Source organism: Camelina sativa, chromosome 6 (assembly GCF_030686135.1).
Source record: "Camelina sativa cultivar CO46 ecotype springtype chromosome 6, ASM3068613v1".
Lineage (NCBI taxonomy): Eukaryota > Viridiplantae > Streptophyta > Magnoliopsida > Brassicales > Brassicaceae > Camelina > Camelina sativa.
Genome location: NC_141885.1, coordinates 2747649 through 2760867, shown reverse-complemented (window position 1 = coordinate 2760867; position 13219 = coordinate 2747649). Strand labels below are relative to the sequence as shown.

Genomic DNA, 13219 nt, shown 5'->3' with positions numbered 1-13219 from the left:
CTGCTTAGCCAACATTGCGTCATTAAATTGTTCCAAAGTGCGGAAACCCAATCCTCCATCACACTTATCCTTACAGACTTTATCCCAGGCCACCCAATGCATACTATGTGCCTTATCATTAGATTTCCACCAAAAATTTGAGATAGCACTCGTTAATTTAGACGTTAGCTCTTGCGGTAATTTGTAACAAGACATCACATGAGCTGGAAGAGCCAACACTACCGATTTAATCATAACTTCCTTACCACCTTTCAATAAATACTTTGCAGACCAACCATTTACTCGATCATCCAAACGCTCATTGACATAGCTGAAGACCTTGGTCCTCGAACCCTGAAGATTTTCTGGAATACCCAAATATGAACCCATGCCACCTTCTTTTGAGATACCCATTACAAATTTTAGTTGAGTCTGTATATCAGGCGGGACTTTCTTGCCAAACATGATGGAGGATTTTTCCAGATTAACCTCTTGTCTCAATGCTTTCCCATAGTCTCCTATAATTTCCATAGCCGTAGTGCATTCAGCCGCCTCTGCTTTACAGAAGAACAAACTATCATCTGCAAACAACAAGTGTGAAATAGTGGGACACTCCCGAGCTAACTTGATACCTGAGATTCTATTCTCTCGTTCAGCCTTTAATATTGGCGATTAAAACCTCCGTGCAAATTATAAACAAGTAAGGAGACAAAGGATCCCCCTGACGTAAACCCCTTTGAGGCTTAATAGAACCCCGAGGCTGTCCGTTAAGAAGGACTTGATATGAAACTGAGGAAACACACCACATAATCCATGAGATCCATTTTCTATCAAACCCCAACTTAATCATTATTGCTTCTAGGAAATCCCATTCTACCCGGTCGTAGGCTTTGCTCATATTCGTCTTGAAAGCCAGAAACTCTGATTTATAGCGAGGATTTGTATTCAAACCATGAAACATTTCCTGAGAAATAAAGATATTATCCGTGATTAAACGGCCAGAAACAAACGCCGATTGTGTTTCTGAAACAAGTGATGGAAGAATTCGCTTAAGCCGGAAGCACAAGACTTTAGAGATAATTTTATAACTCACATTGCAGAGACTAATCGGCCTAAACTCCGTCATCCTTTGAGGCCTTTCAGTCTTAGGGATCAGGCAAATATTTGTTTCATTTAATCGCAGATCAAACTGATTTGTACGAAAGAAATCTTTTACCAACGCCACCAAATCTCCTTTTAGAGAAAGCCAAAACCTTTGGAAAATCAAAGCTGTCAGTCCATCAGGTCCTGGAGTTTTCTCGGGATGCATAGCAAACAAAACTCTGCGGACTTCAGATTCTGTGATTTCCCTTATCAAAGCCCTATTCATGCATTATGTGATTAATGGATGAACTTCCTGGACCATATGTGAAACGCCCCTCACATCAGAGTGCTTAAAAAGTTTCGCAAAATATTTTGAAGCAATATCCTCCATACCAGTAACCGATTCAATCCAAAGATCATTCTTTTGACTAGCAAACATTATTTAGATATCTTTCAACCAGATATTTTATTATAGATATGGATAGTTTCAACATTTAAATATAAAATATAAATATTCCTAAAATAAATCTTAAATTTTTCAATTAACAAATTCATATTAAAAAAGAAATATGACAATAACGAATTACTTTGAGACAAGTATTTTGAGAATTTTGTATATTTTTGAAAATTTTGAGAATTTTTTAACCAAATTTTTTTAATAAATATTGTCTAAAAAGTAATTATTTCAAAAAGAACGGTTATGGGACACAAAATTTTTGGCAGTGAGAAATGGACAGAGCGGGATAGGACGAGACTATATGACATGTAAAAAACTGCTTTAAGATGGGTATTTTGAGAGTTTGTGTGTTTTTAAAAATATTTTGAGAGTTTGTGTATTTTTAAAAATATTTTGAGAGTTTTTAAGAATTATGATCTACTAACTATATATAAATTAAATATTCAAACAAAGATTTTATGTACTTCGTCTACATTTTTTAGCCAAACTTTTTAAAAAAATATTGTCTAATGGGAAATTATTTAAAATAGTAAAGTTATGGACATAAAATCTGTTTCCAAACTCAAATATGATATTTGGGTAACACCTTAAGCAAACTGTGAAAAATATTTTTAATAGTTTAGTATACACGTGAAAAAAACACGGGCTCTGTTTGGTTATTATTGATGAATTGCAAAAAAAATATATATTTTCAAATTTAATTATCCTCGACACGTGTTGCGATATTCACTTATAAACCAAAATATTGACAAAACACCCAAATAGTGGCCAACTAATTTTAATAGAAAATTCTAACAGCATCTAATTGATCTTTTAATTTCTAAACCATTTTTACATAAAAAAATATCACAATGTGTTGTATCCCGAGATAGTACTTCGAAGACATTAAAAGTCTCAGTGGTTGATGAGTTTTTGTGTATTGTATTGCCTATACACATATATATTATATTTAAAAGGTTGACTATGCGATATGTAATCAACTAATTTGAAACGGGTACTTTGAAAACTTTGGTACTTTTGAAGACAATAAGATAGTTTTTGAGAGTTGGCAAAATTGTTCTTTTACCAAGGATGGTATTAACACTATCAGATTCATGCATGCCTTTCAAAATGAGATGTAGACAATTTCCGATAACCGTTACTTTTGCAATGACTATCAACAAAAGCCAAGGTCAGTCACTCTCAACTGTTGGGTTATATTTGCCTAGACCTGTTTTCTCTCGTGGCTAGCTATATGTAGCGATGTCCCGTGTAAACATTAAATCAGGATTGAAAATTCTCATTACTAACACAAAAGAAAAACCTCAAAAGAAAACCCTTCTTTTGAGAACAGGAGTAATTAGATATGAATAGAAGAGTTTCGGGTTCCAAAATGAATACTCATGTAAATTATACAATCAATATAAAATAACTATAAAATACAAAATAACTAACATAGATGTAACTCAGTATTAAGAATTTAAAAATATAATAAACATTTTTGTCCGTGCTATAACACGGATTATCACCTAGTATATAAATTATTATAAATCATAATAACTTCAATATTGCATACTATGTATTAAAACAAACATAAAATCATAAACTTTATATCAAAAAACAAACTATATCCTTTAAACCCTTTTACAAGTTATTGAATTTATTTAATATATGTGAACTATAAAATAGTAGGCCTCTTATAATATTTTTAAATTATTTAGATTGGATACATCCTATGATCTTCCAATTTTTTCTCATTCAATTGAAAAATCATTTGATAATTTCAATGTTTTTCTTGTTCGTATGGGACAAAAATACTTTATTTTAATTCAGTAATTACAATAGGTCTACATGGCAGTTGTAATATTTTTCAAAAAATTAAACAAATTCTTCGCTGATTGAATCAGTTTTGAAAATAGAAATTCACATACACCATCAATATTTTGCTGATCTCAAAGTCGAGTCATCTTATTATTATATTCTCCAATAACATCTCTGTTAATAAAGATATATATACCAAAGGAAAATACTAAAAAAAAAATGCATAGTGATATTGAAGTTGTGGACCATGTATGCGTAGACTGACAGATGAAGTTGGACAGAAACTTCGCACAAGAGGAAAATGAGTTTTGAGTTTTCTTTGGTGTGTGCAAGTTGTGAATCTAATCACAACCATCCATTTTAAGGTGACGTGATATCGTTTTATTTCCTCTCTTTGTAATGAAACTTAAAAGTTAATTGAATAAGTCAAAAGTGGATGATAGGATAATAGAACTATAAAACACGATATGATATGATTAAAGCAGATTAACATGTTTTCCTTTTGTTTTATACATATGCTAAAAATTTCTAAATCTTTCTAAGACACACAATGAAAGTCTAATCACAATAGTTTAGTAGTTGAAGACTTATTTTGCTAGTCAAGCAAGACGTATTAATTAGAAAAACAAAAAATCTATAATCTTCCTTAGTTTGGAGATAGTTTTCTATTGTTGACATATATTTTGGTTAAAGAAACGTAAAACAATTGAATGGAGCGATGAAAACGAAGTAGAGTCGTACGTAATAGGGTTGGTCTTTGTTAGATAATTGGATTAGGTGACAATTTATTAGGTAGGTTTAGTGATTTACTATCTATTTTAACAAACGATCATTGAATGCTCTATCTTAATTTTTTCACTGACAATCACCTCTTTTTTTTTGGTCAGGGAAGCCATTTTTTTGTTTTTGGGTCAAAACTCAAAAGGTCAAGGAAATCATCTTATACTAATTTCACCTAAACGTATTGAATAAAACTTGGCTAAAACATTACATAAAGTTAACAGACTGAGTTTAAGAAAAAAGAAAAACAGCTCTAGAGTAACATGGTGATGGCTTCACAGCTTTGCATCTAGAGTTATATTAGGAGTGAATCGGTTGAGCCGGTTTACTTATTTAATTGTAATTCTTTCTTCCGGTTTAGTTTAGTCCGGTTTACTATAAATCGATGTATATAACATATCTTGTAAAGTTTGTTATAGAATGATAGAGAAGAAAACTATTCTACATTTCTCTTTACTCTACAACTTTATTATGGTAGCAGAGCTTTTCTTCCGCAATTCTCTGTGATTTCAACATCGCCTTCTTCAAATTCCTCATTATCTCGCCGGAAAAACGCTTTTATCATCATCGGATTTATTTCCGTTTCTTTGATTTTTTGCGAAAATGGTGAAGAAGGGGGGGAAATTGAGAAATCGAAGCTAAACACCTGAGATTGAAGCATCTGCGGTGAGGATCACTCGTGGATCTACTGTTGTTGCAGATCCAGAGGTTGAAATGGCGAAACAGCAACGTTCTCTTAGATCGGATGGATATGGAGGTCATGGAACTACATCGAGGTCATCTGAAGCTTCCGATAGTTCACTAAGCCTTCAATCTTCTGATCATCCAGGTTTAATGATTGTCGCACACACTCTTGATGGAACGAATTACAATAGCTGGTCTATAGCGATGAGGTTTAGTCTAGACGCTAAAATCAAGCTTAGTTTCATCGATGGATCTTTACCTAGGCCAAGCGAGAATGATTACGATTTCAAGATCTGGAGTATATGCAATAGCATGGTGAAATCATGGATCCTAAACGTTGTGAGTAAGGAGATCTACGATAGTATATTGTATTATCAAGATGCTGTTGAGATGTGGAATGATTTGTTCACGAGATTCAAAGTGAACAATCTACCAAGGAGGTATCAGCTTGAACAGGCGTTGATGACTCTTAGGCAAGGTCAACTTGATTTATCGAGCTACTTCATGAAGAAGAAGACATTGTGGGAACAACTAGAAAACACAAAGTCAAGAACAGTGAAGAGATGTGATTGTGACCAAGTCAAAGAGTTACTTGAAGAAGCTGAAACAAGTCGAATCATCCAGTTTCTTATGGGGTTAAGTGATGATTTTAGTAATATCAGGAGTCAGATATTGAACATGAAGCCTCGACCAGGATTGAATGAGATCTACAATATATTAGATCAAGATGAGAGTCAGAGAGTAGTAGGGGTGACTTCAAGACCAATCTCAAACCCCACTGCTTTCCAGTCTCAAGCTATGATCCCGGATCAGAATTCGATTTTGCTAGCTCAAAGAAATTTTCAAAAGCCTAAGTGTTCACATTGCTCCCGTATTGGACATACCGCGGATAAGTGTTACAAAATCCATGGGTATCCTCCGGGACATCCACGTGCAAAGAAGAACAATTATGTGGGAAGCACAAACCTTGCTAGTACTGGTCAGATAGAGGAAGTCAAAGATCAATCTAAGGAGAATATCAATGAGGATATGTCAAAGGAACATCTTCAACAGATGATCTCTTATTTGAGCACCAAACTTCAGTCTTCATGCGTCAGTTCATGCCCAGAGAAAGCCATAGCTTCGACTTCTGCCTCCGTACCAACTATCTCACAGATATCTGGTACATTTCTTTCTTTATATGATCTTACTTTCTATGACATGTTAACTTCTTCTATACCTCATGAAACTGAGTTGTCTTTTAGAGTTTGGGTCATAGATTCAGGAGCTAATCACCATGTTATACATGAAAGGGGTCTTTATAGAGATTATAGATCTTTAGATAAAACCTTTGTTAGGTTACTGAATGGTCAAACAGTCAAGATAGAGGGTACTGGCTACATTCAACTTACGGATTTATTGGCCTTGCATAATGTGTTGCATATATCTGAGTTTAAATTCAATTTATTGAGTGTTAGTGTTGTCACTAAATCTTTGAAATCTAAAGTGAGCTTTACTTCTGATGAATGCATAATACAAGCTCTTACTCAGGACCTAATGATTGGGAAAGGTAGTCAAGTCGCAAATCTATATGTTTTGAGTCAAGATAAATCGCTGGTTAATATGTCTTGTTCTGCATCTCAAGGTAAGTCAGTTTGCTCTATTTCTACTAATAACTCTGATGTATGGCACAAAAGATTAGGACATCCGTCTATAGCTAAAATAGAAACTCTATCTGAAATTCTGTTGTTACCTAAGTCTAAAATAAATAAAAACAAAACTCATTGTCATTTTTGTCATTTGTCTAAGCAAAAACATTTACCTTTTAAATCTTTGAATAATATGAAAGAAAAACCTTTTGAATTGATCCACATTGATAATTGGGGTCCGTTTTCAGTTCCAACTGTTGATGGTTATCGATATTTTTTTACAATCGTTGATGATTTCAGTCGTGCTACCTGGTTATACATGTTAAAACAAAAATCTGATGTCTTGCATGTGCTTCCTTGTTTTCTTAAATTGGTTGAAACTCAATACAATTCTAAAGTTTGTTCTGTGAGGTCTGATAATGCAAATGAATTGAAATTTACTGATTTATATTCTCCAAATGGAATTAAAGCTTTTCATTCATGCCCTGAGACACCTGAACAAAATTCGGTTGTAGAAAGAAAACATCAGCATTTTTGAATGTAGCTAGGGCCCTTATGTTTCAATCAGGAGTTCCTATAGAGTACTGGTGTGATTGTGTTCTCACGACTGTTTTTCTGATCAATAGATTACCTTCTCCAATTTTAGGTAATAAGACACCTTATGAACGTTTAACCTCTAATATTCCAGATTATCATAGTCTTAAGGCTTTTGGATGTCTTTGTTACTGTTCTACCTCTCCCAAATCTAGGACTAAGTCTGAACCTAGAGCTAAAGCATGTATATTTTTAGGATATTCCTTAGGTTATAAAGGTTACAAGCTATTAGATATAGAGACATACTCAGTTTCAATTTCTAGACATGTCATTTTTTATGAGGATATCTTTCCTTTTGCATCATCCACTATCTCGGATGATGCAAAGACTTTCTTTCCTCATATTACTCTCCCTGCACAAATCACTGATGATCCATTGCCTCGAGTGCAATCATCTTCTGATGCTCCTCACCATCATGATGAGACATCATCCATGGTTTCTGTTCCTTTCGAACTTAAACCAACCCGACAGAGAAAACTGCCTTCCCATTTGCAGGATTTTCATTGTTATAATAATAATACTCTTACTATACATACACCACAAAAGACTTCTCCTTATCCACTTGAAAACTATATTTCTTATTCATATCTATCTCAACATTTCTGTGCTTTCATTGATATCATTACAAAGTCGAACATACCAACTCGATATTCAGAAGTGCGGCTGGACAAGGTATGGGTTGATGCATTAGGGAAGGAGATTGGTGCTTTTATAAGGACTGAAACTTGGACTGTTGGTGATCTACCTCCTGGTAAGGTTCTTGTAGGTTGTAAATGGGTGTTTACGATCAAGTATCATGCTGATGGAAGTGTAGAACGATACAAGGCAAGACTAGTAGCTAAAGGATATACTCAACGAGAGGGAGTTGATTTCACTGAAACTTATTCTCCGGTTGCATAATGGCAACAGTTAAAATGGTTCTCTCCCTCGCACCTAAGATGCAATGGTTTTTACACCAATTGGATATTTCTAATGCATTCTTAAATGGTGACCTCGATGAGGAAATATATATGAAGCTACCACCAGGTTATGCAGAAATTCTTGGAGTTACAGTTTCACCAAATGCCGTGTGCAAGCTTCACAAATCCATTTATGGTCTCAAGCAAGCATCGCAACAATGGTTTCTCAAGTTCAAGACAACTTTATTGAGTTTCGGTTTTGAAACTTGTCATGGAGATCATACTTTCTTTGTGAAAGGTACTTCGAATGCTTTCCTGGTAGTGTTAGTCTATGTGGATGATATTATGATAGCGAGTACCAATGCTGAAGCTGCTTGCGATCTGAGAGATCAATTGTGCTCTGTGTTCCAGTTGATAGATCTTGGTCCTCCTAAGTTCTTCCTTGGTATTAAGATTGCTATAAATGATGATGGTATTTCCTTAACCCAGAGGAAATATGTTCTTGATTTGTTGGAGGCAGCAGGTTTTTCAGATTGCAAACCATCTCCTATCCCGATGAAACCTGATGTGCAAATGACTTCAACAAGATGGAGGAGACGTCCCAATTGTACGAAGCCTCTTAGACAGCTCTCGGAGGTTGAGACTGCTCTTCTTCCAGATACGAAATAGTACCGACGGCTGATTGGAAAGTTGCTGTATCTGACAGTTACACGTCCGAATATTTGTTTTGCTGTAGCAAAATTGTCTCAGTACTCGTCAGCACCACAAAAGTTTCATCTACAGGTTGTTCATAAGATCTTGCGTTATTTGAAAGGTACCATTGGTCAAGGTCTTTTTATGGCAAGGATGCAGATTTTTCTGTTCGTGGTTTTATTGATGCTGATTGAGGAGCTTGTCCGGATAGTCGAAGGTCAGTGAGTGGTTTTGCAATCTTCATTGGTCAGTCTTTGGTTTCATGGCGATCCAAGAAGCAACAGATGGTGTCAATGAGTTCAGCAGAATCTGAATATAGGGCTATGAGTATAGCTACGAAGGAACTCATTTGGTACACATATATTCTAAAGGCATTGAGAGTTCCTTTTACTCTTCCTGTCTATCTGTATTGTGATAATACTGCAGCTATATACATAGCTAGTAACTCGGTTTATCATGAGAGGGCGAAGCATATAAAGTTTGATTGCCACAAGGTTCGTGAAGCTATAGAAGATGGCATTATCAAGACAATGTTTGTTCGAACTGATAATCAACTGGCTGATGTTCTGACAAAGGCGCTTCATCCAGCACCTTTCCAGGCTAATATGCGTAAGATGGGAGTTCTCAACATCTACTCGCCTCCATCTTCAGGGGCGATATTAGAAGTGAATCGGTTGAACTGGTTTACTTATTTAATTGTAATTTGTTCTTCCGGTTTAGTTTAGTCCGGTTTACTGTAAATCGATGTATATAACATATTTTGTAAAATTTGTTATAAAATGATAGAGAAAAAAACTATTAGACATTTCTGTTTGCTCTACAACTTTATTACGTTATCATGGACGATCAATAGTACAAGTACGGTTTTGGTAGTTATGGTGATAGCTTCACAGCTTTGCATCTAAAGTAACATGTTGTTTCAGAAAAAAAATAAAAATAAAATGGAAACCAAAATTTTAATTGAGGTATATGAGTAAAAAGATAGAGAGAAAAACGAATTATCAAGTTATCTTATTAGGAATTTCCTGATGGAGAAAGATAGAAATGAGCCACCATCTCTACACCTTTGTTCTTCGCTTTTCCAAATTTCATACAATTTTGTTTTTTTTTTCTACTTTGAAAGCAAAGCATCTCGTGGAAAATACGTCTAGTTAACATACTTAATAGTAATACATACACGAATATTAAGTTAACAACTACATTTTAACTCCCGGTATATCGTGAAATTATGTATTTTTATATATTTTATATAATTTACTAAAAAAATATTATGTTGGATTAAATATATGTTTTAAACTTTTTTTTACAATAATATTGAAATCTTTGTAATTTTATTTTCTTTAACTATTTAAAAATTATTTTTTTTTATTTGAAATTCAATTAATCAAAATTCTTTTATTTTGGAATTTAATCAATCAAAATTAGTTGTTGTGAAAGTAAACATATGTCAATATGTATAATACTTTGTAGTTAGTATAAAAATATTTAAATTTTATTTACCAATTTGAAATTAGTTAGTTTTGTCTATGAGTATGATGGAGCGGTCAATATTGGTTTTTAACTTCTTTTATATAAAATTAAGTTTTAAAATATTTTATTTGTGTTTTTAGACCAACCCACAAAAATATATAAGTGTACTAATATTAACCTAATTCCCATCACATTCTTATGATTATTTATAGTTTAGGTTTGGACCCGTGGATAAATAAAATTTTCCATAAATTATTGTTGCTTTTTTAGTATTGTTATTGATATTTACACAGATAATATTATTGATATTACTCATATGAATAAATTTGATGTATTCACTATTTAAATTGTGTAGCAGGATATATATATATATATTTGTATTTGACATCATAACTCTATAAATGACACATGTTTTTTAGTCAAAAAAACATATATCATTTTGTGGAGGTTAAATATATATATATATATAGTATAATAAAATCATACATTATTAGTTTATTTTTATATTTTTTTCTACCTATTTTGACATCGATTGCTCTATCTATTTTAACATAGAAAACATTAAACAATTTATGTATAATTTAAAACATGTATAATGGAAGACATGAATAATAGAAGACATGTATAATGTCAAACCAATTATGAAAAATAGAAATTGAATAAGGTAAGATACTATAGTTTTTTTTTCATTAAAGCATTTTAAAACTTGTAATTAAAAAGAAAAATAGAAATTGATGTTGTTCAGATATTTAGGAAAATATGTATTTCCATACTCGATTTTCCTAATTTAATTTTTTTTTTAAATTTGTAGTAAATGTTTTAATTATAATAACATATGATATAAATATTGCTCAACTTCAAGCCGTCTTCTGAAAAATGCCGTGAACATAATAATATAGATAACAATACTATACAATGCTACTATATAATTTTGTCGATTGTTTAATTAATAGAATAAAATATCATATTATTTAATATAACTATAAATAATTACAATTTTACCTTTTTTTAATGATACCTCCTAGGAATATTGATGTAATTCTAATTTTCCCTTTGAGAAATTAGGAAATATCACCATTGAAAGTTTGAAACTATAATCAAATAGATGGTCATTTAATTCATATTGTTAAGGTACATTACATATTTAAATCACATACAGTTGAAATGATCCTCTTATCATCTTAAACATTTCTTTCTATTTCTTGTGCAATGAAAAATTCATGTGACTTTCCTCTTATTTTCTATCTCTTCATAAAAAATTGTTTCCATTTCAGATACTGTTAAAACATAAAACAATCAAGAAATAAATATTTGATTTTAACTGAGGATAATTGATTAGTTTCTATCACCATGTTTTTTAATTTTTCAAAAGTATTCCATAAAATTACAAATTTAGTTTGCTTAGAAACTCGTTTTCGTCGTATCCTAAAAAAACGCTATTCCAAACAAAGATTTACAATTCAAATATTTGAGTTACACAAAGACCGTCCATAATCCATATTGTTGTGTTATATATAGTACATGAGCAAACAAACTAGAATAATAATAATTAGTTATTGATAGATGATAATGATAACCATTATATTTTGTTATAGTATAAGTCAAAGGAAAATGTAAAAAAACAAAAAAAAAAAAAATTTTTTTTTTTTGACACTAATATCGAAACTTCTTCCCTATTAACCTTCTCCAACGTTGGCGTTGCTTTCAGTCGCCAGCATCGGGATTTCCTCTCCCACGCTCTCTCTTGTTTCACCTCCCCTATTCCTTCTCTTAATTTTTCCTCAATTTTATGTTTTTACACTTCCCCCTGATTTTCTCAAATCCTAGCAAAACTTCAATAGACAGTGATAAAAGGCAAAGGTGTTTACCGGTGAACCCCATCCCCTTCTCTCTGCATGCTTCATCCGGGTTACCGGATCCACAGTTAGACATTATCCACAGTTTGATTAATATCGATCGCCCTACACATTAATTGGTTTCCTGAAATAATAACCAATTTTTTTTCTATTTTTATTTCTTGATCGACCTCATAATTACGAACGACGTTCAGAATCTAACTTATATATGAAGTGATGAGTAGCTTTTGAAAAGGATTACAATTTAAGATGATTAACTTTGGCCGACGTCACATTTGATGAATACTTTGAAATTGTATACACGTTCACGGTTACCGGATTAGGCTTTAAATGGAGAAAGCATATTAGGCAGAGCAAATCAAGTGGTTTAAGCAGATCAAATATAATAAAATAGATCAAATATTTGGTTGCTCAAGTACAGATCAAAAATAAATAACATCAAAAAAAATTGTAAACTAGATCTAAGGGTGCAAATGGTTGCACAATTGAAAAAGTTGAAGGAGTTGAAGAAGTTGAAAATAATTATTTAACTCATTCAACCTAAAAAAGTTAAAAAAAATAAACTAATCCTATTGTAAAAATGTTCAATTTATTCAACTACTATTTTGGAGATGAATGGATTGAATATTATTCAGCCCAATTTTGTTCAACTTAAAATTTTCAATTCTTTTAATTTTAAGCAACTATTTGCCGCCTATATGTATTTATCCTGCATTTATCACAAAAAAAATAAAAAAATATGAACTGTACATATTTTATCTCCATTAATTTTTTAAATTAAAAAAATTCTTAAATGATAATTTAATAATAGAAGAATTGTATTAAAGGACGATCTGCTATTTTTCCGTCCTCCCATACAAAACTTAATTACAAATTTGTCTCCACACACACAAGAAAAGAGCCGTTGCTCTAAACTTGTATACAAATATGTAAACGTTGACAAAGGATATTATACTTGAAAAGCATTTTAACATGTTAAACTGATGTGTTTATTTTAGACAGACTCTAATATCAGTGTAAAAATGGATACAAAACTCCCAACAGATTTCGGATCGGATTTAGTTGGAATATTTTTGAGTTCAAATCTAAGAAAAAAAGTCGGTTTAATTTTTGTTGCAAAAATTATATACATTTAACAAATATAGCTAATTTTTGTAAATATTAAACTATTTATATTTTCGTTATTTAGTGATATATGTAATTAGATTAGTGATGATATGTTACATTATGAATAAGTGATCCAACGACAATTGCGACGAAGACTTCAGTTGGCAGGAACTTAATAGACGGCTGAGA

The 13219-nt window shown here is 32.2% G+C and overlaps 1 protein-coding gene across 1 annotated transcript; it reads left to right on the top strand.

Moving 5' to 3' along the window:
• Nucleotides 1–4588: 4588 nt before the first annotated feature.
• On the top strand, nt 4589–7905 carry LOC104793888 (uncharacterized). The gene is made up of 2 exons (XM_087455958.1): nt 4589–6407; nt 7202–7905. The coding sequence occupies exons 1-2, from the start codon at nt 4814–4816 to the stop codon at nt 7903–7905; spliced, it is 2298 nt and encodes a 765-aa protein (XP_087312084.1). The 5' UTR covers nt 4589–4813.
• Nucleotides 7906–13219: the final 5314 nt, after the last annotated feature.